We start from the raw sequence: 25,524 nt of genomic DNA, 5'->3' as shown, positions 1-25,524 counted from the left end.
ATAGAGCTTGATAATAAACATAAATTCCTTACTTGTCTGGTTTGAATTCGAGAGACTAAATTAGCATTTTTTTTATCCTGTCCATTAAAATAAACATGTTGTAGCTTGAAGGTTGACATTTTACTTTTTTTATCTTGTACAATTCCTTGCTAGTTTACTGAATTAGTTAAGGGCAGATACTTGGTTATATTATAATTATTATTGTTCAATATTTTATAATTTTAGTATTAAAATAGATAATTAATAATTATAATGTGTTCAATTTTAAGTACGAAATATCAATTGGTATATATAATTTATTTTAATATAACTTGAATAATTGTAGGTTACTTAATTTTGGCGAGCGTTAATTGGTAGAGGATGTCTTGTAAAATTTAGATTAGTCGGATATTTTTCTAAAAGTATTGAAAAATGTTTCAAAATTTAAAAAAAAAGGAAGAAGAGAATTAGTGAAAAAATATTAAAAAAAGGTTTCAAAATTAAAAAAATAAGGAAGAATGAGGATTAATGGGACGAGAGAAAAGAGCATGTCAACTAAATTAAAATTATATCTAAATTGATTGTGAGAATGACATGTATTAAAAATTTAATGATATTTAAAATTAATTGTGAGAATGACAAGTGTACTCTTTTCAAGAGAGAGTGACACTCATAACTTGTATTTTGTGTTAGTATATGGTAGATATCTATCTCAGTCATCTAGTTAAATGTTGATTCATTCCATCCATGAGAAACTTGAGCACTTTTAGATAGAAAAATTTGACATAATTCTATTCCTCCTCGTTTTTGTGGTATAATAGTGTGTTATGTATGCATATCCATTCATCTTGCCCGTCCATCAAAAGGAAATATAGTATATATCAGTTCTTTCTTCCTTAGCAACCAAGCCTTTTCCAAGACTATATTCCTTGTTTATTTTGCTTTTGTAGACAAGTTGTATAGATATGAGGTTATTCAGGTGCTTTTGAGTCACATTTTCATCAACTTTGTCAACAAGAGCTGGTAAATCAGATTTGAGATTTGTGGCATCAATAGTCTTCTTTTCTAGTTCATCATGACCAAGACCAATATGGTCACTCTTGGCATTAAACATTTGACACTCTGATTCATTGTCCAATATGATGGCTCTATTTTATGTTGAGTAGACTCTGACAATCCTATTTAAGAAATAACTTCAACCTTTACAAAAGGTTTCATGTGATCCCTTGTAAATATTTTGATTTATGTTGGAAAACCTGAAAAACTTGAAATGGAAAGACTTGATCAGACCGTCGTTGAGTTTCAGCACCTTGAACTGCAAGAGTAGTAGATTGAGTAATGGTTAAATATCAAAGTAGTCACTCAATTGAATGACATATATGAATTTAATCATCAAACTTAACAGGGTATCATTTGAATCACTAAAGTCATAATAAATACCAAATAGACACCTCAAAATATGTGTTCCAGAATTAAAAATTATTTTATGGAGTTCTATATATTTTTGTTGAATTCTATTACAACCAAATAAAGAAGTATGAATTCTAGTATCACTACTCCATAAACGGCTTTCTGCAACAACTCAGAAATATTACAAAAGGTCGAAATAATGTTGATGCAGACTAATAAAAATCAACGACAACACTTTTGTGGTGTTAGTCTTTTCTCCATTATCCTAGGTATCAATGGCAACATTTTATATACCTATCCCAACACCCCAAATTTATGTTGCAAAAAGGTACAATATGGTGTAAAAATGGGTCCCACAACAGGGCTTCATGTTCGGGGCCCACCTGTAATTTTTTGATATTATACGATTTGTATATATACTTATTTTCACAATCACAAATGCAACATAATAGGTAAACTATATTTTTTTATTGCACAAATATAATCACAAATATCATTACAAAATTTATGGTCCTCAACTTTAAAATAAAAAACAACATAAATGAAGGTTTACATGCTCTTACTTGAGAAAAAGTAAGTCCATAAAAATTGTCTAACTAGGGCGTCTATAAATCTATATCAAGTTCTTCCGCATCTTTGTAACCACTTTCTCTTCGACCTTCATTATCTTCAAAAATAATTTGCCTTGATTTTTTGGTTGTGCATTCATAATACTTAACTGATTTTCCAGCTCATCTTTTTCTTCAAACCTCTGTTTTTCCTCTCGGAGTCAATTCTTCTCATTCTAGATAAAACAAACATATATCTTAGATAATTCAAAATTTTATCTACTAACCGTTTAATAGGAATGTCCAAGTCAGCAATGTAGTGAATGATAAAATTAATCATTGAAAATATATCAAAATATATCAAAATTTTGAATTCAATTAAAATGTCTGTCAACAATAGATTAACTGCACAACCATACACATAAACTTTCCCATTAAACAGATTACAGATGAGTTCAATTTTGTACATCTAAAATTTTAAAAACCAATTATAATATGATTTTCAACCTTTCTGACACGAAATCATAAAAAATTGTAACAGTACAATGACCAAAAATACAAAAATCTCGTAATATGTTATAAGAAAATTATGTTAGGACCACAAAGACAAGCCAACATGTTACCTTCAGGTTATCTTCCCCAATAAAAGTCTTTAGACTCTACACACAAAATTGAGATGTGTTCATCATAATGCATCGCATAAAATGGTCAATCAACTCGGGATGAAGGGATTAATGCAGTGTTGGATATATTTGAGATGTCATGTATAATATGTTTCATGTTTAGTTTTCAGATCTTAACAAATAGAAAATATCAGGACTTACTGGAATCAGTACTTACTGGAAGTCAGAAGATAGATATCATAACTTAAGGTCATATCAGAACTTAAGTACGGGAGGACTTATAGTTAATGAAGGAAAGTTGATTTACATGATAGAAGATCGAGACTAAAACAAAAGAAGATATGCATGGAAAGAGTTTGAAGATAAGAAGACTTGTATAAGATATATGATTGATATATTTTAGGAGATAAAATTATATTCCATATCAATTAGAAGTTATCTTGTAACTGTGTATTATATAAATACAGACATAGGTTTACACTATAAGTGTTATCATTATCGAGAAGATCATACATTATAACCTAGCAGCTCTTAGTGATATTTGTTCATCACTGAGAGAGAACAGTTCCATTGTAACAAATTTTATTATATTGAATATATCTATTTACTGTTACTTGTGTTCGAAATCGATTTGATTGTATTAAACACTATATTAAACCCCCTTCTACAGTGTTGTGTGACCTAACATGCAATACCTGGGTACCGATAATCTTGCCTTCTTTATAAGCCACAAGGCCATTTTCAGCAAACACGTAAATGTAATCAATGATCACTGCATAGCCAAGTATGTTTCACATATTAGGATATTATATATTTCTTTGTTGCAACTACAATGTGGAAACTAGTAGGGCCCTTTCCTGGAGACAGCGAGCAACAACACCACAGCTTCCTTTACCAATTACTTCCTCAATTTTATACTTGTTTCCCTCTTCATATTATGTGAAGAAATCTACATCTGAAGATCCCTGCTACAACATGTCACAAGATTTAATGTTATAAAAAAATTGTAATGTATTCAATTATCTAAATATATGCATATTATAAACAAAACTTCATCATTTTACTTAGACCAGGTAGCAGATGAATCGATAACAATACAACCCTAGAGCAGAGAAGACAAAGATCTAGACAACACAGATAATTTCCTAACGCAACGAGAACAAGAAAGAGAATATTCATATCCTCTTTTGTGCAGTATGTTAGAAGCAAGAGATGAATCGATAAAAAGTGATGGTTGAGCAAGTAGACATTCATCATCCTAATATACAAAAATATGAGTTTACTTGACTTGGCATGTTAGAACTATCAATTTACATGGGTACAAACATCATATGGTTAAAACGGATGCTGACAACCTTAACAAACAAGCTGTCAGTTTCCCTTTTTATGGTAAACATTTCAAGCAAGAAAATTCCAAGATCAGACAACATAGACATGCAAACATATATATATATAATAATGTAGATGCATTAAATCAGTAACTAAGTCTCATATACTAATACTTACATTTGGTAGAAGGAAACTTTTCAAGAGTTGTGACCAGATGTAAAAAAAATTATAAAAATGAAAACGTAAGTGTTAAGGGTTAGACATTTGCTTAATTTTACGAGTGGAAAAATAATTCTTACAGATTTAGGTTATAAAGGGAAAACAATTCTTACCATTCATTCTCCCCAAACGACGCCTTTGCTGCATTTTTTATACGAGTTCAGATTACATTAGAAAAACAGAGAAAAAACTATAAACTGCATTATTTACGTACATATAGACTATTGGCCTTATTAACATACTAACCGCAATAATTCAACCTTAGGCGTATGTGTTGACACATAGAGGTTGTAGATATACAAATAAATCTAGAAAACAGCTATCATCATCTCAAAAGTAGCATGGCTATGTGTAGGGCTGAACATTCGGTCGGTTCGGTCCAAAATCGGACCGAATGGAATAGACCGAAAAACCGAATTACCATTTTTTCTTGGACCGGACCGAACCGAAATTGTAATATAGACCGGACCGAACCGAAATAATTCGGTTCGGTCCGGTTTTGGACCGAACGGACCGAATTTTTTTAAAAACTAAAATTTTATTGAAATTTTAAACCAAAAATTATAAAATCTAAAATATAATTACAGTAAGGTGAAATATAGAGTACTAGGAGTGTATAAATACAATTACAAATTATGATTATGATTATAATTATTAAGATATATACAATGTATATAATATAAAATTATAGTATTTATAATTTGGTCTATTCGGTCTATTCGGTCTGGACCGAAATATTTTTTAAAAGAACCGGACCGAACGAATTTTATTTCGGTCTATTCGGTCCGGACCGAACGGACCGAATAGACCAATTTTCTGAAAAATCAGGACCGAACCGAACCGAATTAGAACGGTTCGGTTCGATTTTTCGGTTTCAGTTCAGTTTTGCTCACCCCTAGCTATGTGTTATCAGTTCATAACATTTAAATGAACTTAAAAAAAAATATATTATTAGTAGTATCATATCTCGAGTAGTATCATATTACACGCCATATTCACGAAAACAAGCACAATAAGTTCAGAAATTTCTAGAAGTCGGAGAGAAAAACCTACCAAAAATAGTGTTGATAGGATTCATAGCGACTTGGTGCTTAGTAGCATCACCAATGAGCCTCTTAATATGAGTAAACACCCTAATTAAGCTTTAATCTTAAATTGAAACTCGAATTTTGAGGCTCCATGCTCCCGAACTAAATTGATTCTTTACAATGACTGAGCCTTGAAGAAGCTGTAATTGAAGAAACTAATCAAGAGAAAGTGGCGAAGTTGGGTAGAGAGAGTGTTCGAGAAGCTAATTACGCTAGATGGAGGGAGAGAGTTGTTAGGTTTACCTTCAATTTCCCCCAAAATAATGAGCGGTCTTTTTCCCGCTTAGTCAAATTTCTAGGCAGTAATTTTATTTTATTTTTAATATTTTTGCTAAAATTATTCCTCTTTTAACGTTAATATATGTGTGTGAATAATAATTATTATTCACACAAATGTATGAAAAAGATGTAAAACAAATAAGAATTGTTATTTTTCTGAAATTTTTATTCGCACGTGTGAAATTGTTATTCAATTTTCAATAAAAAGATATATAAATTGTATATATTTATAAAACTTAATTAAAATTACCTTTTAATGTATACAACATATAATATATAACATTTGGGAATGTCTATGCCAACACTAGTAACTAATGTTGTAATAGGCAAGATTGAATATACCTATTACAACATTTATAAACGGCAACGGCAACACAGGGTCTTAATTGTTGCAGAAAACTATTTGTGGAGTACTGTATTTTATATAATATAGTAAGATTTTTAAAAATTTATCTATTATTTATTTTTAATTTTGTGGTCATTTTTTTTATTTAAATACAAATAATTAGTAGATAAATTTTTAAAAATCTCACAAAATCGTCTAAAATATTATAAATTCATAACTTTTCATTTGGTTATAATGGAATTTAAGAAAATGTTTATAACTCCATAAAATAAATTTTAATTTTCGAGTACATATTTTAAACTATCTATGTTTAATATTTATTATAATTTTAGTGACACAAATATATCCCGTTAAATTTAATAATTAAAATGATATATAAATCTGAGTTGAGTGATCATTTTAATATTTAAACCGAGTGAGCAAAGTTGCACACCCCGATTAGCTTGGCTCAATTGGCCTTTTGCCTTGATGCATGGATTGCGAATCTTCAACGGACTTTGAATCACATCAGACCTGCCATTTCTTCTCCCCCGCCTTCCACCAAAATGACCACCCTCACCATCCTTATCACTCCTATTAGCACTATCTTTAAATGCATCAACCTTATAAGTTGTGTCTTAAATGGTTGTCCATGTGTGTTTTTTATTCTCCACCATCTCCTCCATTTGACAAGAGCACCTTCAACTTCAAAGGATTTGGAAAGAGTACAAGCAAGATCGATCAAAATAGCCTGATCTCCATAATACTGAGTTGGTTGGCTTCTACAGAAGCTTGAGAAGTGGCTATTTTGGAATGAGTTTAAGAATATATGTTACCACTTTTTTTATTTTCAATTCATTAGTTTTATAAGGGTGTATGCAATCAACATTTTAAGGAATTTTCAAATTTTATGTTTATTCTTAAATTTTGAAAAATTATTTAAAAATTTGGAGATATTAGATTTGAATTGTAAGAAGTTCAATCTAGATTTAAAAAATTCTATCAAAATCTTGAAATATTCAATTTGAATTTAAAAAAAAGTCTTTAAAATTAAAATATGATGGTATTTAAAAGTCTATAAGAATTTCTTTTGTTTGAAAAATTGAAGAATTTTGATAAATTTGCTTGTACATTGTTAATCTTTTAAAATCTTACCAAAATATAGATTTAAAGAATTTCTAAAAAAATCTATAAAATCATCAAGCATTATTTTTATAGTTTAACTAATAAAATAAAGGAAAATCTTATAAATTTTATGAATTATTATTAATCCTTTAAAATCTCAATTAAATATATCCGCTCCTTTTTTATTATATATTTTTGCACACTATTTTAAAATATAAGTTTTAAAAAAAATAAAAAAATGTGTAGGAAATTGATAAACAAAAATAGAGGGAGCATAACATAAAAGTTTACCAAGTTTAAATGAGTAATGCCAAAGAAAAAGTATGAAACTTAGTATGAAATAATTTAATTCTGTTAGTGATGCCAATGTAAAGATCTATTTTCATTTAATAAATATAATTATGACACGTTGATTTTATAAACTAATTTTGCATCACAATATCTTTAAATTTAAATTTGTTACTTTGCAAAGGATCCTCTTTAAACTGCATGTTGTTACGAGTCAGACATAGGAATACTATATACAGTGTTTTGCTGTTTACATTATCCATTTTTTTAGTTTTACTTGACCTACAAATTTGCAAAAAAATAAAAAGAAAAAACAAAGAACTTTTATGGTTTCTATTATGAATTTATTTCTGTTTTTGGGCAACTGAATGGGAATTGAGAAGGGGTTAAGTAAAGTATCCAAACTCCATTTAGGCTCGTAGATGAATAGATGGGATCTCATATGGAATGTAATTCATAATTTCAGTTTTTTTTCTAAATATTATGATATAATAACTTTTTTGTAATAATAAATAAATTATAAAAAATTTATAAAGTAATATTCTAGATATATTTTGTAAATTTTTTTAAACATTCACATAAAGTCTAAAAAATAATCTAGTATATAAAACAAAATAGATTGCTTTTAATTTCAGTATTCTTAAATATACAATCCAACTATTTGTTGAATTTCATATATAGGAACATATCCGAAGTGTTCTTGCATTACTTTTGTTCATGTTTTTGAAAAATTGTTTCAAAAAATATGAATTTTTATAATTTAATAAAATAATTGTTCAAAATAATTACCTACGTATCTAACTATATATAAAATTTTCTTTAAGGATGTATATTAACTTACATTAACAATCAAATTTGCCTAAAATAGTTATTTATTTTTGAAAGGAATCTAATTTTTGGAATGCAAATTTTATAAATTAAACATACGAACTTTAAATGCAATAGCTAAATCAAAGGAACATGTTGTTTCAAAAAAAAATCAAAGGAACATGTAATGTAAATAAGTCGTTTTAATTTTGTGAACAATAGATACTAATTGTTAAGTTTAAAAATAGTAAATTATTAACCTTTCACCATTACTAAAGTTCCGCCATGGAAAAGAGCAAAATTGATTGATTTATTTATTTTTCATAAAAGACGAAAACTGAAATTTAAAACTTTTAAAAAAATACAAATTAATCCGATGAATTAAGGGGCGGTATGTCCACCGAAGTTTAAAAACTTGTTTGTAAGAGTGAGAGGGGGGATAGACAGAAAAGGACTCTCCAAATTCCCCGCCCCATTAATTACGTCATTCATCACTAACACTCCCTCTCACGTTACCATTTTCGAATTATACCGTTCATTACATACACTAACAAGCGAGAGAGAGAGATAGAGAGCCAGAGAGAGAGAGAGAGAGCCAGAGAGAGAGATGAGGATGAGTTTCGAAGGAGCTTCAGCAGCTTCTGCTTGTGAAGTGATTTCCGTGATTGTACTTTCCACTTTACTCATCGTTTCCGTACTCTTCTCCTCCATTTCGTCGTCGTCGTTCTCTGGTGTTCGATCGGAAAACAGAATTCCGGTTGTGGCGCTTCAGACGAAGTTACGAGATCATGATCATGCTCCGGCAGCTGTAATTTCTACTCAGTTCAATTTTACACTCTCATCTCCTCAAAATCACTCCGTCATTGTTCGTCATCTCTCTCTCTCTCTAATTAGCTTTCTTTTAGTTTTGATCATTTTAGTTTAGCTGCTCTCTGTCTCTCTCTCTAAATTGTGCATGTAGTAGTCGATCCTCTGAATTACATATTCACAATTGATTGCAGTATATATTTATGTCTATCTAATTTTGATCGGTTCGTATGTGTGTTTGCTCTGTATTTTTGAAGTTGTTGGAGCACAATCCACAACAGGATGAATATATGTGCAACTCGCAGTTAGTGTGTTTTTAGTTTCTACACGCACTAATGCACTAGTGTGTGCGCTCTGTGTATAGTTAAAACTTGTTTTTAAGCACATATTACGTGAGTTTTTCTATCAGTAGAAGTTTAGTACGGAACAGATGACACTTGAATCATTTGAATTTTTATCCATTAATTATTTCTACAGTTTTAACTGCAACTAATTTTGCAGAGAGAAGAAGATCAAGTTGAACAAGGACTGGCTCGAGCTCGGGCTTCGATACGACGCGCTGCTTCGTCTCGTAATCTCTCAACTGTACTCGGCAGTGACATTATCTATCGTAATCCTCGCGCGTTTTATCGGTAAGCCTCGACTCTACTCTTCCTCAACTTCATGCCTAATGTGTGTTTGTTATGGCTAATTACCTAATTTGCTAATTCCGTAATTAATACTAGTGTAGTTAAGTTTAAGCTAGTGACTATATTCATAGCTCTGATAGTATTTGGTATTTTGTCAGGAAAACATAAAAGCAATTTAATAGGTAATGCAATCCAAATCGAGAAAGCCTTTGCTCTGTAATCTCTACCTCTTAAACTTACAATTATATCTCTCTTTCTATTTGAAGAACAAAGAGTTGTCCTGACGAAATATGTATATATAATTGTATGTTTCATATTTAAATGCATCAGAGTTGGGGAATGTTTAAATGTTGGATAAACTATGCTTTTTGAGGAAAGGCATGAGTGCTCTGCCTCTGTAGTCTAATAATCTAAATGCGTCTAATATATATTTTAGATCATCATATACTACACATCAATTCGAATACTAATTGGGAGTAGTTTGAATACTAATTGTGTTTGCTACTTTGCTTCATGCAAGTGAACACAACTTTGATTAATTTGCCGTCTATTGTTATTGGCGAGTGCAGATTGTTTATTTGTACTCTGGTTAATTAAATTAATAACTGTGTTCTGTGAAACATTAAACTTGAGGTATAATTTTCCTGGTGAGGTTGTATAAAGTGAAGTTGAAAGGAAAAACAAACATAAAGCTTTATGTTTGAAATGATTGATAAGTAGGAAACACATAGAGATGAATGGATTAGACTTGAAAAGAAGTATTACTACTTCCCTTCAAAGCCACGTTCAAAAATGACAACTACACAATGCACAGCACTTTGGATCTGCAAACTAAAAAAGTTTTGGTTTACCTTTTGGGATATTTTATCAACTGTAGTCTTGTACTAGACGCATGGGTTGTCAAAGGTCTGGTGCATTTCACTCATTTCACTCACTCCACTTCATTGTTTCAACTTGGAAAAAAAGCTTGGTTTTTCCACTTATTAAAGTTTGTGTTTTGCGCTGTGTATTACTTCAGTTTTTAGCTTCTTAATTTGTAAAGACAGAGTACAATATGGCCCTGTCCAATTTTAGATACCAATCTTTCACATGAGAAAAAAGAGAAAACCCATACCACTGTAATCCTGTGTCCTCGCTGCAAGGTTTTCTGGTAAATATAAACCCTCAGGTGTAGCATGGGGATTCTCAGTTATAACTTTTTTATCCCATTGTTCTGAAACCAATTACAGTTAATTTGAATACTTAACTAGTAATTTTCTGCAGTTGACTTCTGTTTTATTGTCATATGTTATGATTCTATAAGCTCATTAGAAATTATTACATGTACGTGCAAAATGAACATCTTAGCTATCATGACTTGACAGAGAATTTGATCGATGATCATTACAAATGGAATTAAGGTAGTAGAATGCTAATGATAGCAATGTTTAGCTAGCTATTAGCCAATAATGTTAATGCTTACACTGCTAATGCTTATACATCTAGTTACTTACCTAGATTTCTTAATGCAAAGTTCCAAAATCTGTTATAGCAGGGTGATGTTTATGCAATAATTGATTACTAATCACCACTATGTATAGTGCTTCAATAGCTTCTTTCTTTCTACTACTGTTTTAATTTTCATCAATATTATGTAAAAAGTGCATACTGAAACTTTAATATAATGTAATATTTCAGAAAATAAACTCAAATTGTTAATTCGGCCATAAAGTAGGTAGCTTGTTTGAGAACAAACTATAAAGTAATGTTTTTGCATGAGTCTGTCTTTCATCATCACTGAAGCAACATAAATTTCTGTGACTGGCTTCTGTTATTGGGGTTTACTTTTTGAATCACAAGATATTATCGTTACCTTTTCATACAGTTAATCCAGTGTTTATAATCCACAAATTTGTTAAATTAAATTATAACTTTAGTCTATCTTAAACATGTAAGTTAAGTGATGTATTAAATTAAATTTACAGGAGTTATCTCGAGATGGAGAGGAGGCTGAAGGTCTACGTATATGAAGAAGGAGAATTGCCAATTGTACATGATGGACCGTGTAAAGATATTTACACAACAGAAGGCAGATTCATACAAGAAATTGAGCAGGGGAAGCGGAGCAAGTTCAGAACAAGAGACCCTAACTTGGCTCACCTTTTCTTCATGCCCTTCAGTGTAACTTGGATGGTGAAATACCTTTACACTCCTTATTCTTATAATCTCACCCCTCTTCGAGACTTTGTTTCTGATTACATCAGAGTAATCTCCACGAAACACCTGTTTTGGAATAAAACTAAGGGAGCTGATCACTTTATGCTCTCCTGTCATGATTGGGTATGTTTTTTTATCTCTTTTGTATGTTTTAACATTTTTTTGTTACACCACTCCAGTATTTGTTAGTTGTCACAATATCATGCAGTCTATAATCCTTACAGTTGTAACCATGCATTGCAGGGGCCCCATGCCTCAAGAGGCAATCCTCTTCTCTACAACACATCTATCAGAGTCTTATGCAACGCCAACTCCTCTGAAGGCTTCAACCCACAGAAGGATGTCTCCCTCCCGGAAATCCACCTTTTTGATGGCAACATTCCTGCTAAACTCCTCACACCTCCACCACCTTCTCCGCCTCAATACCTAGCCTTCTTCGCTGGAGGCAACCACGGCCCCATCCGCCCCATCCTCCTCAATCACTGGAAAAATCGAGACCCCATCCTCCCCGTCTTTGAGTACCTCCCTAAAGGCCTAGATTACTACTCTTTCATGCTTACCTCCAAGTACTGTTTATGTCCTAGTGGTCATGAAGTGGCCAGTCCAAGAATTGTTGAGGCCATTTACGCTGAATGTGTGCCAGTAATATTGTCGAAAAACTATGTGTTACCATTTAGTGATGTTTTGAGGTGGGAGGCCTTTTCTTTGGAAGTTCCCGTTTCTGATATTCCGAGGCTGAAGCAGATTTTAAGTAAGGTTCCAGAGGAGAAGTACATGAAGTTGAAACAAGGGTTAAGACAGGTGAGGAAACACTTTGTGTTGAACAGTCCAGCTACTAGATTTGACGTGTTTCATATGGTTTTGCACTCCGTCTGGCTCAGGAGGATAAATGTTAGAGTTGATCAAGATGCATAAGACTATATAGATGCACTATACTTGTAAGTTTAAGAAAATCAATATACAAATCGCATCAACACATTCAGACATAGTTTTTCTTTCCAACTCCTGTACAAATGTTTGGATATCAATCTTAATATCGATTGCTGTCTTCAACTTGTTGAATTTGCTTGAAAGTTCTATATCCGGTATATTACATATGTTTAGAACGTATAATTTGGATTTATAAACTTTTATGAGCTATTTTTAGAGGGTATACATTGAGATTTTCTTCACATGGTATTCAATGGATTTTTTTTTTCAAAAAATAGGTATATTGTACTTGATAAAAATTAAAAAAAAAAAAAATCAAATATGTAGTATTTCTAGAGGGTGTATATTGAGATTTTCTTACATGTGCTCTCATAAATTAAAATAAATAAGTGACTTACATGTGATAAATAAAAGTTAGAATTTTTTTTACTTAATTAAATAAAACTAAATAAATTTTAAATATAAATATCTTAATTTGTGAATATTAAATTAGAAAAATATTTTTGAACATATATTTTGAAACTAAAGTTAATAAAAAATTAAAAAATTAAAATAAGTCAAGAAAAAGTATGTCAACTTATAAGTTGTAAATCAATTTATAGATTGGGTTCACAAAAACCCTAAGATAAGTTATTATGGATTTAATTTATAGAGAATTTACCAAAAATACTAACTTTTCTAAGTTTTTTTGCGATTTTACTATTTTCTGATTTTTTTTGCAAAAATACGGAATAAACCAAAATTAACCAAAATAAAACCAGATATACAACTAGTTGAATAAAGTTTTTTTGGTTAATTTGAGATTGCATTTAGTTGCGTAAACTCGTCAAAGATTGCATGCAGTTGATTTCAGTTGTCAAAAAATCGTATTTTTGCAATTTTTTTTTAAATAGCATTTTTGTAAATTAAAAAGTATTTTTGCAAAATTTTTAAAAAAATGACAATATTCTTATAAAAATATTTTTAGACTGATATTTTTCAAAAAAACCTTAATTTTTTATAAACTCGTACACAAACAGGTCCGTAGTTGTTGATTGTGTTTTAACTTGTGAGTTGTGTGTATACGTAATTTTTTTATTTTTTTTTTGCTAAATGCCCTAGAACTACTTAGCAGAAAAAAAAAACCCTAGAACCCCAAAATCTAGTTGTTCACCGTCATCAATGGAAGAATTTTCAGTACTCTCGAATGTCGATATGAGAGATCTCATAAGTTTGTTCAACTGCGGAAATCTTCACGAATCATTATGCACCAAAGACCCCCAAGAAAGATTTAAAATTGATTGCAAATGTTTCAAGTTTGATTTTTAGGGACCCAAGATCTTTTCCTTCTAAGTATCAACCAGCAGGACTTATAGATTGTTATTGGCATGGCAAGCAATGGGTTTTCAATTTTACCGAATCAATTGCTGATCACTCTGATCCTACCGTCACATATGCTTTCGTTAAGAGAATGCTCATATCTTTTATGGCGTCTCGTAAATTTGTAACACGTGAGGAATCATTTTATTACGTCCATGCTTTACCCCCATTGACCATGCAGAACAAGCAAAGTGGGAACAAATGGGGTCTCTGCTTATTAAATCTTCCCAAGAGCTGCCACTTCTCGAACCTAAGCCTGCTGACAATGGTTCGGAAGTTACTCACTGTCGGAGGCTTAAGTTAGACCAGGCGGACGTGTCTACAGAATCGATTCTGATAAAGCCCGTCCGGGCTTCGATGTCTCCCCTATTTGCACCTCTCCCCTGGATGCATCTCTTTCACCTACCTTACTCGAACAGACGGAAATGGTTGGTTTTTATTGTAATGAAATTCTATGTGATGAAAATGAGGAAGACGTCGAGCTTGAGTATGTCGAGCAATTGCACATTTTGCTTGAATCTGATTCAAGGCTAGCTAATTCCTTTCCGGAAGATGTTGTTACATATCTGATGGGATTTCTTGTTTACGAGGGAATCTTGTATCTCGAGTTTGAATATCAACAAGCACAGTGGCACACAATTTCTATTATGTGTAATGCTGTACACTCGTTGAAGATTGGCAATGAGACGAGAGAGAAAGTAATTTGGAGTCTTGTGAACCTGATTAAATCTGACTATATTTATGTGCAGGCCGAGGCACTCTATGGATTAGCGCGTTTGTCAAAGTTTGATCAATATCGTACCCTTATCCTAGAGCTAGGAGCTCTTGAGATTATAGTAGAAGTTGTAAAGTAGGGCAATGATGTGATTTTTCCTGATTCTGCATTGCTCTTATCTGTAATATGTTTTGCTTAGAGGAATATTCCAGTTAATGAGGGAGCTGCAGCACTTGAAATTGTCAAAGAGCTTATAAGATATGGCAGTTACAGGGTAAAAAATCAAGCATTCTCAGCACTTGCGTATCTTTCAGATGGAAGATATGTGGCAATTGAAAGTGCTTGCTGCAAAAGGCTTTTTATTTCTGATTAATATTGGGACTTGGTTGCACCTTCTGCGCTTTAAGTAGTTGGTAATATTGTGAGATGGGGCAAGGATGATCAGATCACGATAATGATTAAAAATGGCCTCCTTGAACGTCTTCGAGAGTTGTTAAGTCAAGAGTTTGTAATGGTGCGAAAGGAAGCTTGCTGGATAATTTCAAACATAATTGTTGGAACTGAGCTGTATTTAAAGGATCTATGTGAAGTGAATCTACTAGATTCACTTTGCAATTTACTTGAAGTGGATGATTTAGATTTAAGGATGGAAGCCGTTTGGGCAATCTTTAAACAGTATCCTTTATTGCGACGATGACCATGAACAGATCACCTACCCAAATAGGAGCAGCACACATCCTTTTATTCTTGGGGAAACAAGGATGATTGATCCTGAACCAAGTCTGAGAACCATGGTTGCGAGGTGGAGAGATGATTGTGACGACGAAGATGACAGAGACAAAGAGGAAGACGAAGACGACGAAGAAGACAATGACTAGTCGATGCAAAACAAGGAGCATGTTTTTTGTGCCTACCGCTTAGCTTTTACATTCTTCTTAGCTTATATTCTTGTTGCGAGACAGTAGGGCAAAATGAACATCTTAGGTATCATGACTTGACGGAGAATTTGATCGATGATCAATAAAATTAAGGTAGTATAAAGCTAATGACAACAATGTTTAGGTAGCTATATGTGAATGCTTGCGCATCTAGTTACTCACCTAGATTTCTTAATGCAAAGTTCCAAATTCTGTTATAGCAGAGTAATGTTTATGCAATAGTTGATTACTAATCACCGCTAAGTATATAGTGCTTCAGCAGCTACTTTCTTTCTACCATTGTCTCAATATACAAGTGCGTATATTCATATAAAAAGTGCATACTGTAACATAAATTAATGTAATGCTTTAGAAAACAAACTCAAATTGTTGAGACATTCTAATTTCTGTGACTGCCTTCTGTTATTTGGGGTTTACTTTTCTATATTACAAGATATAATAGTTATCTTTTCTAGAAACTTGTTAAATTTAAATAAATAAATTAATGTATTAAATTAAATTTACAGGAGTCATCTACGTATACGAAGAAGGGGAATTGCCAATTGTACATGATGGACAGTGTAAAGATATTTACACAACAAAAGGATATCTCCCTCCCTGAAATCCACCTTTTTGATGGCAACATTCCTGCTAAACTCCTCGTACACCCACCGCAATACCTAGCTTTTTTCACTGGAGGCAACCACAGCCTAGTCCGCCTCATCCTCCTCAATCATTGGAAAAATCCAGACCCCGCCCTCCCCGTCTTTCAGTACCTTCCAAAAGGCCTAGACTACTGCTCTTTCATGCTTACCTCCAAGCTCTGTTTATGTCCTAGTGGTCATGAAGTGGCCAGTCCAAGAATTGTTGAGGCCATTTACGCTGAATGTGTGCCAGTTATATTGTCGAAAAACTATCTGTTACCATTTAGTGATGTTTTGAGGTGGGAGGCCTTTTCTTTAGAAGTTCTGGAACCATCTCGGATAAGGTATCATATTTTGATTAGTAAACCTTTTGCTTTCATACCTACAGCTAAAATTGATGCTTTCAGTTTTGTTTGAAAACTCCCTGACGACACTGTTGTGAGTATATTTGGGACAATTCCTTTACTAAAACCTGTTAAACCCTGGTGCTGAAAGGTTGTCCTGAAAAATTCCAATATTTCATAGTATCTCGCATTTCCTCTAAAATGTTGAGTTTGCGTCCTGAAAAGTAAAACGAGATTATATCTGAGGAAACGATTTTAAAGTATATATTTTCCAAGCAACCTAAAGTAATTAAATATATCAAACAAAATGCACCTTGTTGTGATAAACTGCAGCGGAAGGCATGTTGCTCCATTGGCTCCTGCAACTCTACCACAACCAAGTTGCACAAATAGTCTGACTTCTACAAAATTAGAATGTCTCAACAATTCAATTTCCACAATTTTTAAATGCACAAATTAAAAGGACAAAAAAATCTAGAAAACAAGTACTATGCCTAGCTTCATAGTTTTCCCAGCTTGGAACCTTGGACATATTTTAACCTTTTTCAGGAAATCCGTAAAACAGACCAGTAGGTTGCTCAAGGGTCCGAAACAAGACAGGACAAACAATACACAATGTTATAATTAAAAGTTAAGGCACACGGGTGGTACACGTATATGCATATATAAGGTATGACTAAGATGATAACCAGGGAAATCTATAATGCATACCTCTTGAAAACGCCAAGAGACGACCATTCCAAATATTTTTTACCACGGGGAAATTAAATGCACGACTTGTCTGAACTTGCAACACAACCTTAAGGCGGTAAAGAGGAGGTAGTGCAGATACAAGATGTTTATCATCTCTGGCAATTTGGGTGGGTCTTAACAAACACTTCGCAGAAAAAACTTCATATTGCGAAGTGTCCACTGACCCATACCAAAAACCATGTGAAACCTTTATCGATTCCCAAAGTCTTTTATTGTTCGTCATTTTCATCAGAAAGTTCATATTGTAATCTTTCTTCAGGATTCGAATATCGTGCTTCCTCTTGCGCTTTTCCTCACGCTTTCTTTTGATTCTCTTCCTCTTCCTCTTTTCATCCCATTCATTTTTTACTCTTTTGAGCTTTTCTCTTTTTGCTCTGTCTTTGTCATTTATAAGTGATAATGTCATCCAACCTGATGATTCCTCACTTACTGTTCTAGGGCAGGGTTCAGTAGACCTGCCATTCTGTATGTAAGAGGTGAATATATAAGGACATTCCCCCCTTCTAACAGCCTTGGAAATCTTGTTCCATCTACTGAAAATCCCTAAAAGTGCACTCTCTGGATAAAATCCTCCACGACCAAAAATCACTACATTTATTCCATGTTCTATATGTCGTTTCATTTCAGTAAATCGTGCAGCTTGGCTTGTTATTCCAGCAAGTAGCACAATTGCATTACACCATTGAAACTTCTTTTGTGGCGAGTAGCCGAGGCTTAAGGTGCTGATCGCACAACACATGGTTTCTTTTGTGTAGCTTACTGTCCGTGTCACTTTCACGACAAAAAAGAAAGGCTTACATTATTATAAATATAAAAAAGAGAGGTTCTATCCAATTCCGACTTAATTCTTTTTTAACATACTTATAATTTTGATATTAGGTCTAGTCAGGATTGGACAGGGTTGAAGTAGAATTAAGCAGCTTTAACGAAACCTAATGAAACCTGAAAAGGTCAATATAGTTTAAAACTGGCACTTTTCCATAATCTATGAAACTTGTTATCATTTATGTTTATCAAACACCTCAGTCACATTTTAATTTATACGTAGCAATGGAATTGTAAAATAGCAAATAGAAGAGAGCAAAATGCAAACAGGTTACGTACCCGCTAAAGGAGTGTGTTGGATGCCCAAGTAAACTTTGCGAAACACAAGATCAGGAACAAAAGAGGCATGGAAATCAGTAGAATCAAGAGCAAACACTATCCCTTGAACACAAACAGCAACTAAATTCAAGTCCATCTTAGCGTAAATGCCATGTATTGGGACTCTACCTTTTGTACATAATCTAATGGAGATGTAATCATCCGCACTTTTTGCCAACTTCTGTGGCAACACAGTACGATATCTACAGTCTTTCTTGAACCTTGGGAATCTGTTGAGCAAAGCATCTATTTTTTCAGAGTATTGTTTTCTTGTTAAAGTAGTGAAATCAAATGTTTCTACTAAATCTATAAATAATGACATCGTTGATAAAATATGGAGGATAAGCGCGCAATAGCAGTTATATATTAGGGTTTGTTAGGAATACTGGTACGATGAGTTTGGAGTATTGAGTCAGGAGTGTCTGATTAGTGCAAGTATGGAGCTGGGAGAGGAGCAAATCAAAGGTCTCTACTAAATCTATAAACATTGACATCGTTGATAAAATAGGGTTTGTCAGGAATAACCTCTACTTGGGAATACTGTGTTTGATTAGTGCAAAGGCTGCGAGAGCAGATGAGAGCCCAACAAAGAAATTACCAATTTAGTTTAGAAAAATATGACAAAAGTAATCATTTTTTTTTAAAAAAATTATCAGAATAATTATTTTAAAAGAAATGATCAATTTTATCCGATTGAATACTCCACTATTAGTTGGATATTCCAATTTATATAAGATACTATATTGATATTTGGGTATTTCATGTAGGGGATATTGTTTCACGGAATTTCATATATAGTGAATATTTTATTCATATCTATGATATCTTAATGAGCACTAGTGAACACTACTCAAAATTTGTACTAAAAATGACACTTTTGTAATTATTTTGACCCATATTTTCAAAATTTGATCAGTGGGTCGACCCATATTCCTAAATTAACTAATTCCTATACAAAAATGCAAAGATTCATGGAGTATCCATATCTTAAATGGTATTTATAATTATTAAAAAATTACTTTTGAATTTTAAAATAGATCAAACATATTATTAAAATTGATTTGTTTTTATACCCAATCAATTACAGATCCACAAATCATGTCTTCAGTAATTCAAATTCAAAATTCATTACAACTTTCCTTGATAATCATTATTTTCTTCTTCTCTATTTTTTACAGGCAATATACATGAATATGAATAATTGTATACATCATCATTTGCTATCGATTTTGTGTTACACGTTTTTTTGTTATCTTTTGTTCAAGGTTTTGTCCGATAATGTTTAACCAAACCTATTTTGTTTGTTTTGCAGTAATGACAGAAGTTGGGCTCATCGCGTAACGTTAAAGCTTTGAACGGTAGCAAACGATCTACTATCTTCCATGACCTTGGACCTGGTATGAATCTGCATAATCAAGGGTTTTCTTCTCTATTTTCTTAAACGTTTGTATTGATAGGACTAATTACATACCACATAAGCTATGAACGGGAGCAAACATTCTACTATCTTTGATGACAACGATCCCGGTACGAGTCTGCATAATCATACTATCTTTTTATTTTCTTTAAAACGTTGTTATTGATAGTTTGTAGTCATCGTTGTCACATTTAGTATTCGTTTTAGCTGTTAAGAGACGAGGTCGTGGACATATATGCGATCCGATTCTCCAACCTCTGAATGAGAACATATGTGAAATATCTTTCATCCTGTGACAGCTACCGAAGGATCTATCATGTTTGGTGACTACAGTATGTATATTTTTTCAACAATTGAAAGATCTGTAATATAGCTTAGAATGATTGTGTTTAATAATGTATAAATTAAATTTGTGAGCCTAGTTTGTCGAGGTCGTGAATCATGTTTGTACAGGTTTCTACGTAATAGGTTGCTCAACATGAATCGTACTGGTCTAGAAAATTCAAGTATTCTGTATTTGCAGCATATCTTAACATTTTACGTAGCAGATCATCGTTTTTTGTTGGATTTTCCATATCCATTTATTATATGCAGTTCAATCAGCAGTTACAGATAAAGAGAATTTTGCTTCAAATATCCCGGGTATGTTTCTTGACGACATTGTGTTATCATATATATTCTGTAAATTATTGATGCAACTAATCTTTGATCTTATATCATTCTTCAATTATCAGGTTCTCAGCAAGGTGATATAAGAAGAAATTATTCATCTAACAGAACCTGTACTATAATGTCATGTACTATAATGTCATCGAGATCTCACATTGCCAATAGCCATAAGTCATGTAGACAATATGTAGTTAACATTTAGTATTTTACATTGATTTTTAATGTTTGTTTCTACTTTATTTCTTTTTATCAGGCTCTGGTAAAACTCAACTGAATTATAGTCTGCATTGCAATAACAGCCCAATACTGAGTGTTTAGTTGTCAATCCTTTCTCAATCCAGATAACTTATATATATATATATATTATACTTAAGTTGTTGTTATGGTTTACGAATTGAAATCTGTAGGATCAACTCCTACCAAAAATATCTCAGCATATCCCGCGTCAAGCAATAATACACCAATTATGTCATCGAGATCTCACAATGTCAGCACCTGTATGTTAGTTTCAAACTTTATTTATACTTTTTTCCCTCGATCTAAGATACGTTATTTAACCATGTTTGCATAATACCTTATGTGGCTGTATGCAAATAAAGATACAGATCATGATTTATGGGTTTGGTTTTCTAATTAATTAGATTTTTAATTGATTTTGTTTTGCTTAGGCTTTGGTCAAGCGATACTGAATCACACACCGCTTTCCAATAACAGCCCAGACATATCATGTTTATCTAATCGTAAGTTTTCAGTTCTTATTCCGTGATCAATAGAAGTCCATTATTATGCTCTACATATTTGAATCATGAATTGATTTTTTAGGTATCACTCCGCCTTCAAGTGTCAAATCATATATTCCAAAAAACAAACGTCAAAGGCTCATACTGAATCTGACATATCAGGTAATAGTGTTCTTCCATTTTTAAACACGATATATGAGATAAGGAATTATGACAAATATTATATTTTGGAATATATTTATATAAGATGTTGAAGTCTTTTCAATAGAATCGAAGAGACATTACAGAGGCCCTAGCATATCTACAATACTACCTAACAAAGAAAAAACTAAGGAGAATATTGATCCTGCTTCACATAGTATGAGAAGTTGAATTTTGTCAGATTAATCTTATATCCAGGAATGGCCATCATTATCAATATTCGGATTTTTCAATATAATTGCAGATGTTTCACTTAGGCAGAACCCTGATATGAACGAAAGTCGATTACCTTCTCCCGTGGCTGCCAACCTGATTAATAATTTTGATGACGCATATGATGGAACACATGTGGAAGAACAACTTTTTGACGAAGGTATTTTTATCATTACTTTGTTAAAAATTATGCAGGTTTGTCGCACGTAATTAAATAAATTTAATTAATGCACTTTTTTATTTTGGTAATACTGCAGAAGCTGAACCCGTGGATTTTCCTGGGATTGATCTTTGGGATGGTTATGTTAATATTGGTCCGCCAACCTCAACATGTGTTAAGTGTGGTGCCCGTATATGGAACATGGAACGGAACAATAAATCCAATAAAAACAGTTCTTCTACCTTCTCTCTATGCTGCAAGAATGGACATGTTCAGCTATCACCTGATAAACAACCTCCTGAGCCACTAAGATCATTACTATATGGAAACAAAGGGACAATCCACTTCAAGTTAAACCATCGTCTTTACAATTCATTATTTGCAATGTGTTTCAGTGGTGGTAAAATAGATCACAAAATTAACAATGGAGGAGCACATTATTGGTTTAAGGTCAAATGTCAAAATCTTCATCTTCTTGGTAGTATGCTTCCGGCAGACGGTGAATCTCCCAAATTTTGTCAAGTATATATCTATGATACTGAAAATGAACTGGAGAATAGGATGAATCTAATTGGTGGATGCAGAGATGAAATTAACGAGAGCATTGTTGAAGCTTTGATGAACATATTAAACCAGCATAATGAACTAGTTAGGCAATTTCATACTGTACGTGAGCGCTTCAAAGACAATGAACAGGATGAGTTTAGATTGGTTCTCTTATCTTCTCAATCAGCAATTGGTCGTCCTAATATAATTGGACCAACATATGAGGTTTTCGGGATATAATTATGGAGACGCATACAAAATCGCTTCAGAGGGTTTGGGAAACTGACATTTTTTTATGCAGCTCCAGTATCCACTTTTGTTCCCCCATGCAGATGAAGGTTTTCATACAAAAATTCCATTGAATAAAACAAAAATGTCGAAATCAGCCGATATAAATCCCGATGATAATGATTTTGAAAAGAAACATCGAGAATATGTTTCCATGAAAGAATATTATTTTTATAAGTTGATGATTCGCTTTTCTGAAGGTATACTGTAACCTCTCATATGTTTAGTTTTTTCCAGGATATGTTTACTAGCTTCGTGAAATTGATCAGAATTTGTCATATACCACATTATCTAAATCATTTTTGTGTGTGTTAGGGTTGACTCTGCATTTATCAGGCCGTTTGTGGCAACATTATGTCATTGATGCCTTTTGTGCAATTGAACAATATCGGTTGTATTGGGTTACTACTCACTAAACAACTATAAGGTCAGATCTGTATACTTCCATCCGAGATGCTTTGCGTAAAGGTGATCACAATCCCAATTATGTTGGGAAAGCTGTTGTATTACATGCATCCTTCACAGGTTCACAAAGGTATATGTCACAACATTTTAAGGATGCACTTGCGTTATGTAGGGCTATTGGACACCCTTCTCTTTTCCTGACAATGACATGTAATATAAAGTGGCCTGAAATAACCGAGATGATGAAATCTTTACCGGGTGTTGATGTGTGCGATACACCTGACATAGTATCCAGAGTTTTTAAACTCAAGTTGGATCAGCTAATGCATTTGATAAAGAAGAAAGACTACTTTAGAAAATGCATAGGAGGTATTTTTTATTAACCTTGTTAGATATATTTGAGATGTCATGTCTAATATGATTCATGTTTAGTTTTCAGATTTTAACAAACAGGACATATCAGGACTTACTGAAATCAGGACGTACTGGAAGTCAGAACTTAATATTAGAACTTAAGGTCATATCAGAACTTAAGTGCGGGAAGACTTTCATATAAGGAAGGAAGCTGATTTACAGTAGAAGATCGAGACTAAAACAAAAGAAGATATGCATGGAAAGTGTTAGAAGACTGGAAGACTTGTAGAAGATATCTGATTGATATATTTTAGGAGACAGAATTATATTTTATTACAATTAGAAGTTATCTTGTAACTGTGTACTATATAAACACAGATTTAGGGTTTACACTATATGTGTTATTATTATTATCGAGAAGATTATACATTGTAACCTAGCAGCTCTTAGTGATATTTGTTCATCACTGAGAGAGAACAACAGTTCTTATTGTAACAGAGTTTATTCAATATACTTGATCTTTGTTACATATTTGTGTTAAATCGATTTGATTGTATAAATACTGTATTCAACCCCCTTCTACAGTGTTGCGTGACCTAACAAACCTTTCCTCTTATGACAGTTTAGAAACTCTTTACTCTGAGAATTTAACTCTAACACATTATACAATTATGCATGTAATAGAATTTCAGAAACGGGGTCTTCCACACATGCATATGTTGATTTAGCTACACCCGGATGCTAGGCCCAAAATAGTTGCTCAAATAGATGCTCTGGTCAGTGCTGAAATACCTGACAAAGATACAGATCCTGTTGGTTATGCTGTTGTCAGCAATTACATGATTCATGGGCCCTGTGGAGTTGATAACACTTATTCACCTTGCATGGTTAAAGGAAGATGTATGAGACATTTTCCTAAGAGGTATCGTACAATGTTATAACCAGAGATTTTTTATATTTACATGGTTTGAATGAATCAATTTAAACCAGCATCATATTACTATATTTAGGATCATTTCCATGTAATTATATACAGAATTGGATCATTTTTTAACAGGAAATATCGGTACATTCATTGCAGGTTCAATGGTAACACGTATATTGATGATTGTGGTTTTCCCATTTATCACAGACGCAACACTGGCAGAAGTATAAAAATATAAGGGATTTTTTTGGATAATAGGTTTGTTGTTCCATTTAATAGATATTAATTGGTTCTTTTTCAATGCCATATAATTCTTGAGGTTTGTAATAGTGCTCGGTCCCTTATGTATTTATTCAAGTATTGTCTTAAAGGTCATGATACTGCTACTATGGTCCTAAAAAAACAAATCAATGCCTGATAGTAGTGTATCGAAGAAGCAATCCTGTTTAACGGAAGTAAAGCAATATCTTGATGGTCGTTATGTTTGTGCCTCAGAAGCAGCATGGAGAATATTTGGTCTTGATATACATTCTCGGTGGTCATCTGTTGATAGATTACCTATTCATTTAGCTGGAAACAAGTACGTCAGTTTTAGAACAAGTACAACACTATCCGAAGTTGTTCAACAAGCTGATAGTAAAAGGACAAAACTTGAGGCTTGGTTCGAAGCTAATAAAGAATTTCCAACTGCTCGAGATTTTACCTATGCTGAATTTCCTACGCATTTTACGTGGCTACCTTGAGAGTGTAAATGGAGACCTCGCCAAAGAGGTGATGTAGTTGGCAGATTAACAGAAGTACATGCTACTGGTGGTGATTGGTTGTATCTCTGTATGTTACTTATGCAGAGAAAAGGTTCTACTTAATTTGACGATGTAACGACCGAGAATTTTACGTCGTAATTAAGAAAGTAAAGTATGTGTTATGTGATGAGATTATGTGATTAAATGGTGATTATTTGTCTTATCTGTATACTAGAGTTAAGGAGCGTGGATAAAAACGTTCCAATTTAAAGAGTCAGCTTATAAGTCAAGCTGTGGTTTCGGGCCGTCAGGTAGAACGGAACCCGTCCTGATATAGAAATTAAATAATATAAAATGTGAATTATATGTGAAGTAAATGAATGAAGTATTTCGTCTTAAGAGACGT

General features: G+C 32.8%; 2 protein-coding genes across 3 annotated transcripts; one reads left to right on the top strand and one right to left on the bottom strand.

Annotated features, from left to right (window-relative positions):
* The first annotated feature begins 8,460 nt into the window (after positions 1-8,460).
* Positions 8,461-12,705, top strand: LOC141716688 (putative glycosyltransferase At5g25310). The gene is made up of 4 exons (XM_074518887.1): positions 8,461-8,885; positions 9,329-9,459; positions 11,421-11,775; positions 11,896-12,705. Exons 1-4 carry the CDS (start codon positions 8,628-8,630, stop codon positions 12,565-12,567), a joined length of 1,416 nt encoding a protein of 471 aa, XP_074374988.1. The 5' UTR covers positions 8,461-8,627; the 3' UTR covers positions 12,568-12,705.
* Positions 12,706-16,105: 3,400 nt separating this feature from the next.
* LOC141716687 (uncharacterized) lies at positions 16,106-19,002 on the bottom strand. Of its 2 annotated transcripts, XM_074518886.1 has the most exons (5): positions 18,419-19,002; positions 17,273-18,085; positions 16,875-16,962; positions 16,690-16,778; positions 16,106-16,605 (listed from the first exon to the last, which is right to left on the bottom strand). In XM_074518886.1, the coding sequence occupies exons 1-5, from the start codon at positions 18,777-18,779 to the stop codon at positions 16,565-16,567; spliced, it is 1,392 nt and encodes a 463-aa protein (XP_074374987.1). In that variant the 5' UTR covers positions 18,780-19,002; the 3' UTR covers positions 16,106-16,564. The 2 variants fall into 2 exon arrangements, with proteins under 2 accessions (XP_074374987.1, XP_074374986.1); XM_074518885.1 differs by having other exon boundaries at positions 16,106-16,778.
* Positions 19,003-25,524: the final 6,522 nt, after the last annotated feature.

The sequence above is a fragment of the Apium graveolens genome, chromosome 4 (genome assembly GCF_009905375.1).
Source record: "Apium graveolens cultivar Ventura chromosome 4, ASM990537v1, whole genome shotgun sequence".
NCBI lineage: Eukaryota > Viridiplantae > Streptophyta > Magnoliopsida > Apiales > Apiaceae > Apium > Apium graveolens.
Note: the sequence above shows the minus strand (reverse complement) of the source record. Positions and strands in the feature narration are given on the sequence as shown.

Excerpts from the sequence above, each read along its gene's own strand:
- LOC141716687 (XM_074518885.1), bottom strand. The coding sequence starts at position 18,779 with ATGTCATTATTTATAGATTTAGTAGAAACATTTGATTTCACTACTTTA. Across the intron at positions 18,086-18,418 it reads CCAACACACTCCTTTAGCGG|TGACACGGACAGTAAGCTAC; the intron begins GTACGTAACCTG and ends TTGTCGTGAAAG. Across the intron at positions 16,779-16,874 it reads CTGCAGTTTATCACAACAAG|GACGCAAACTCAACATTTTA; the intron begins GTGCATTTTGTT and ends TTTACTTTTCAG.
- LOC141716688 (XM_074518887.1), top strand. The coding sequence starts at position 8,628 with ATGAGGATGAGTTTCGAAGGAGCTTCAGCAGCTTCTGCTTGTGAAGTG. Across the intron at positions 8,886-9,328 it reads CTCAAAATCACTCCGTCATT|AGAGAAGAAGATCAAGTTGA; the intron begins GTTCGTCATCTC and ends CTAATTTTGCAG. Across the intron at positions 11,776-11,895 it reads TGCTCTCCTGTCATGATTGG|GGGCCCCATGCCTCAAGAGG; the intron begins GTATGTTTTTTT and ends CATGCATTGCAG.